This window comes from Myripristis murdjan, chromosome 18 (assembly GCF_902150065.1).
Source record: "Myripristis murdjan chromosome 18, fMyrMur1.1, whole genome shotgun sequence".
Lineage (NCBI taxonomy): Eukaryota > Metazoa > Chordata > Actinopteri > Holocentriformes > Holocentridae > Myripristis > Myripristis murdjan.
Genome location: NC_043997.1, coordinates 539410 through 544409, shown reverse-complemented (window position 1 = coordinate 544409; position 5000 = coordinate 539410). Strand labels below are relative to the sequence as shown.

The 5000-nt window shown below is 49.2% G+C and overlaps 1 protein-coding gene across 2 annotated transcripts in view; it reads left to right on the top strand.

Moving 5' to 3' along the window:
• ctc1 (CTS telomere maintenance complex component 1) overlaps positions 1-5000 on the top strand; it is a 16295-nt gene that overhangs the window by 2737 nt on the left and 8558 nt on the right. For both annotated transcript variants that reach the window (XM_030076337.1, XM_030076336.1), the window contains exons 5-14: positions 349-584; positions 706-841; positions 966-1319; positions 1440-1562; positions 1893-2113; positions 2261-2414; positions 3693-3901; positions 3990-4237; positions 4361-4475; positions 4854-5000. The exon at positions 4854-5000 is cut by the window's right edge and continues 343 nt beyond it. In XM_030076337.1, coding sequence (XP_029932197.1) covers positions 349-584; positions 706-841; positions 966-1319; positions 1440-1562; positions 1893-2113; positions 2261-2414; positions 3693-3901; positions 3990-4237; positions 4361-4475; positions 4854-5000 — 1943 coding nt within the window. The remainder of the gene's footprint in view (positions 1-348; positions 585-705; positions 842-965; positions 1320-1439; positions 1563-1892; positions 2114-2260; positions 2415-3692; positions 3902-3989; positions 4238-4360; positions 4476-4853) is intronic.

Sequence of the window (5000 nt, the reverse complement as noted above, 5' to 3'; positions counted from 1 at the left end):
TGGGGGGCCTCGAAGTGGTTCCAGGTTTTCTTACGGTGGTTCCAGAGGTCCTTGAGGTGGTTCCAGGGGTCCTTGAGGTTGTTCCAGGGTTTCTTAAGGTGGTTCCAGGGGTCCTTGAGGTTGTTCTAGGGGTCCTCGAAGTGGTTCCAGGGCTTCTTAAGTTGGTTCCAGGGGTCCTTGAGGTGGTTCTAGGGGTCCTCGAAGTGGTTCCAGGGTTTCTTAAGGTGGTTCCAGGGGTCCTTGAGGTGGTTCCAGGGGTCCTTGAGGTGGTTCATGACTGAGTGGGTCCCAGTCATCTGCATCATGGATTTAAATTTCTCTCTGTGTGTTGCCTGTCTCTCTCTCCAGTGCCTGTCTCCCTCTCCTCAGTGGCTGAATTGGCCTCTGTTCTTCCCTCACTGGAACTACATCCCCCAGAATGCCACGGGGCGGAGCCAGGAGGAGCCTGGAGGCCACGTGGAGCTGATTGGCTCTCCTCTGCCGCTGAGTCCTGCTCCTGGACAGGGATTGGCTGTTGGACCAGGAGGGGCGGGGCTTAGCAGAGCAGTTGGGGTTGAAGAAGCTGCTGCAGTCCTGCACACCAGGTGTGTGTGTGTGTGTGTGTGTGTGTTTGTGTGTGTGTGTGTGTGTGTGATGATGTATTCTGTGCAGGTAGTAAAACTGTTTTTACCTTTCTGTCTCCCTGCCTGCCTGTCTGTCTCTCAGGCCCAGAGGAGTGCGTCTGTCTGTGCGGGGCTTGGTGTGTTCGGTCTGCCCCCTGCTGGTCGTAGCCGACACTGCCTTCTTCTGCTTCAGACTAACAGACGACACACACACACACACCGTCCCTGTCCTGGTCAAGGTGACTGACACACACCTGCTCCTCATTTACATAACAACTCGTCAGTAAATATTAACAAATTAAAATACCACAAGATTAAAACGTTAACGTGTGTTTGTGTGTGTGTGTGTGTGTGTGTGTGCAGGACCGCGGCCGGCTGTGGTGGAGGCAGTGTGTGAGTGTGTGTGTGGGGCAGAGTGTGTGTGTGACGGCGCTGCGTGTGTGTGTTCTGCACGGCTGGAGAGGAAACAGCGTGCTGTGTGTGACCGACCGGTCCACTCTGCACACACACACACAGGAACACACACACACTCCCGGGGACGGGGAACACACACACACACAGGAACACACACACACTCCCGGGGAAGACACACACACCGACACACAGTCAGACCTGTCGCTGTCGTTGCGCGATAACGACCCTGAGGAGGCGGAGCCTGAGACAGACGCCGTCCAATCAGCTGTCAGGATGAAACAATCTAAAGTCATCAGTTACCAGGTAGGTTTCAGGGAGTGCTGCCCTCTGATTGGCTGCAACAACAACAACAACAACAACAACAACAACAATGTCTTCATTTCCATTGGCTTGTGTTGTGGCCCCGCCCCTCTCCTCTGATAGGGCGTGGTGACAGAGGTGCTGAGCGAGGGGGCGGGGCTGTACGTGATTGACGGCACGGTGGGTCTGTGTGTGTCCTATCAGCCGCAGCTGCGCAGGAAGCTGAGGGCAGGAGACGCCGTGGAGGTGAGACAGGTCCATAAAGTTTGGCAGGTCGACAGGTGTAGGTAAAGTTTAACATGAATGTGAAGGTTACCTTACACCTGTGTGCAGGCTTTTATTGTGAAAGGTTTCATTTCGCCCTCTGAACTAAAATCACTTCATTTCTTTCATGAAGCAGAAACAAACAAACAAACAACAGACTGTTTGTTTGTTTGTTTGTTGTCAGTATATATATGTATATTATAATAAAGCGTAAACATGCAGCTCTCTGGGTGTCTGCTGGTGCTCTGGTCGTGGCAGTTGTCTTATTTTGAAAGGCTGTCAGCTGATAACGCCACTCTGGATCTCCGCCAGCTCCACCACGTCCACTTCCTGTATCGGCCCTGCCCTGACTTCACTCCCAGCATGCTTTGCGCCTGCCTGCGCTCCAGCCTGAGGCTCACGGCCTTCAGCCGGGTCACGGGGTCAGAGGTCAACCCTGAGGACGGGCTGCTGCCGCGGTTACTGCTGGAGAGGAACGTGGGCGTGGCTGAATATCTGTGGGTGTGTCATGTGACCCGGCGACTTAGACACAGGTGAGACGTCAAAACAGGAAGTGATGCGTTTTCTGTCCAGGACCTTGCCACTCAAAACTGAGCCTCTCTCGCCCTCTCTCTCTCTGTCTCTCTCTCTCTGTCTCTGTCTCTCTCTCTCTCTCTCTCTCTCTCTGTCTCTCTCTCCAGTCTCGTCCCCAGCCTGCTGAAGGAGGAGTGTGTGTGTGTGTTGGCGTGGAAGCTGATGGAGTGTGTGTGGAGAGGAGGAGGAGGAGGAGGAGGAGGAAGGAGAGACATCTACTCTGAGATGCTGGACGAGCTTCACACCTGTCCTGTGACCCAGGTGACTCAGTGACCATTAAGGCTGAATATTAATGAGTTAGTGTGAAGGAGTCAGTAGTGAAACATGAGTTAGTAAGAAGATAAAGGAGTTATTTAGAAATCAGGACTAAGTCAGTAATTAGTCAGTAGTGAGTTAATGATGAATGAACAATCAGTTAATCAATCAATCAACAACATGAATAAATTCAGTGTGAGGTAGTAATAAGGTAGTAATGAGGTAGTATTGAGGTAGTAATAAGGTAGTAATGAGTTAGTTTTGAGATAGTAATGACTTAGTACTGAGGTAGTAATGAATTAGTAATGAAGTAGTAATGACTTAGTACTGAGGTAGTAATGAATTAGTAATGAGGTAGTATTGAGGTATTAATGAGGTAGTATTGATGTAGTAATAAGGTAGTATTGAGGTGGTATTGAGGTAATAATGCGGTAGCATTTAGGTTGTATTGAGTAATATTTAGGTATTAATGAAGTATTATTGATGTAGTAACAAGGTAGTATTGAGGTAATATTGATGTACTAATGAGGTAGTATTGATGTTGTAATGAGGTGGTATTGAGGTAGTATTGATGGCGTAATGAGGTAGTATTGAGGTAGTATTGATGTAATAATGAGGTAGTATTGAGCTAGTATTGATGTAGTAATGAGGTATTAATGAGGTAGCATTGATGTAGTAATGAGGTAGTAATGAGGTAATATTGATGTAGTAATGAGGTAGTATTGAGGTAGTATTGATGTAGTAATGAGGTATTAATGAGGTAGCATTGATGTAGTAATGAGGTAGTAATGAGGTAGTAATGAGGTAATATTGATGTAGTAATGAGGTAGTATTGAGGTAGTATTGATGTAGTAATGAGGTATTTATGAGGTAGTATTGATGTAGTAATGAGGTAGCATTGAGGTTGCAATGAGGTAGTATTGATGTAGTAATGAGGTAGTATTGATGTAGTAATGAGATGGTATTGAGGTACTGTTGAGGTGGTATTGATGTAGTAATGAGGTGGTATTGAGGTAGTAATGAGGTAGTATTGATATAGTAATGAGGTGGTATTGAGGTAGTATTGAAGTTGTAATGAGGTAGTATTGATGTAGTAATGAGGTAGCTGTAAGTTAGAAATAATTTAGTGATTGGGCCAAAAATGACACCAAGGTTCGAACCATCTGAATATTTATTCTTCAGTCAGTGATCAGCTGACCTGGAGCTGCTGTCCAATCAGGACTGAGTTAATGAGCGGCTAATGTCTCTCTCTCTCTCTCTCTCTCTCTCTCTCTCTCTGTACAGTACTCGTCCAACCCGGCGGTGTGTGAGTGTGTGTGTGTCGGTGAGTGTGTGTGTGCGCTGCAGGCAGAGTGCTGGTCAGGTGTGTGTCTCAGCTCTCTGCTGCCCCCTGGTGGAAGCAGTCTGAGCAGAGCGCAGGTCAACGCCGCGCTGGCCTGGTCCCATCGAGTCCAGCGCCACCCCGTGACCTCTGACCCCCACCCTGTACACAGGTAACCTGACCTCTGACTCCGCCCCCTCGCTGCAGCTACAGCTGGGTCAAAGGTCACTCCTGACTCCTTGTTGTTCTGCTCCTCTCAGGCGGCGCCCCCTGCTGTTGGTGGGGGTTTTGGAGCTTCCATCACACACGCCAACACACACCTCTGAACACACACCGACACACACCTCTGAACACACACCGACACACACATCTGAACACACACCGACACACACATCTGAACACACCCTCCAGCTGAGAGACCAGACAGGGGCGGTGGCCTGCGTTGTCACGGAAACCAGTGAGGAAGAGGAGGCGGGTCAGAGGCCAGCCTTTAACACTGCCTGGATAGGTAGGAGAACACACACACACACACACACACACACACACACACACAATGAAGTCACTGGGTTAAACTGAGTGTGTGTGTGTGTGTGTGTGTGTGTGTGTGTGTGTGTGTGTGTGTGTGTTGCAGGCTGCCTGGTGTGCATCCAGCGGTTCACCATGGTAACAGAGCGCTTCCTCCAATCAGATTTCCCCTCCTATCAACACCTGGACCAGGACAAATACATCACACACAAGTCCTGCAGGTACACACACACACACACACACACACACACACACACACACACACACACACACACACACACACACACGATACCATCTTCACCTCTGGACGTCCAGTGGTTCAGTTCCTATGGGTAGCATTTCCTGTTAGCTTAGCGTAAAGAGTTGAAGTCTATGGGAGTGGTTAGCCTGGCTCTGTCTGACTCACACAGTGGATCATGTGGATCTGAAATGCAGGAATATTCCTTTAATCTTTGACTGGATCTGCTGGCTCCCACAGCAAACATCAGCTGGTTGAATATCTGTGTGTGTGTGTGTGTGTGTGTGTGTGTGTGTGTGTGTGTGTGTGTGTGTGTGTGTGTGTGTGTGCGTGTGTGTGTGTGTGTGTGTGTGTTTCTCAGAGTTTACCTCCAGTTTTCTCTGGATGATGTTCACATCCTGAGTCCGTCCATCACCATGGTTACACACCTCAGAGGGAGGGAGGAGGAGGAGTCGGAGTCAGTGGCTGGGAGGAGGAAGGACAGGGAGGAGGAGGAGGAGGAGGAGGA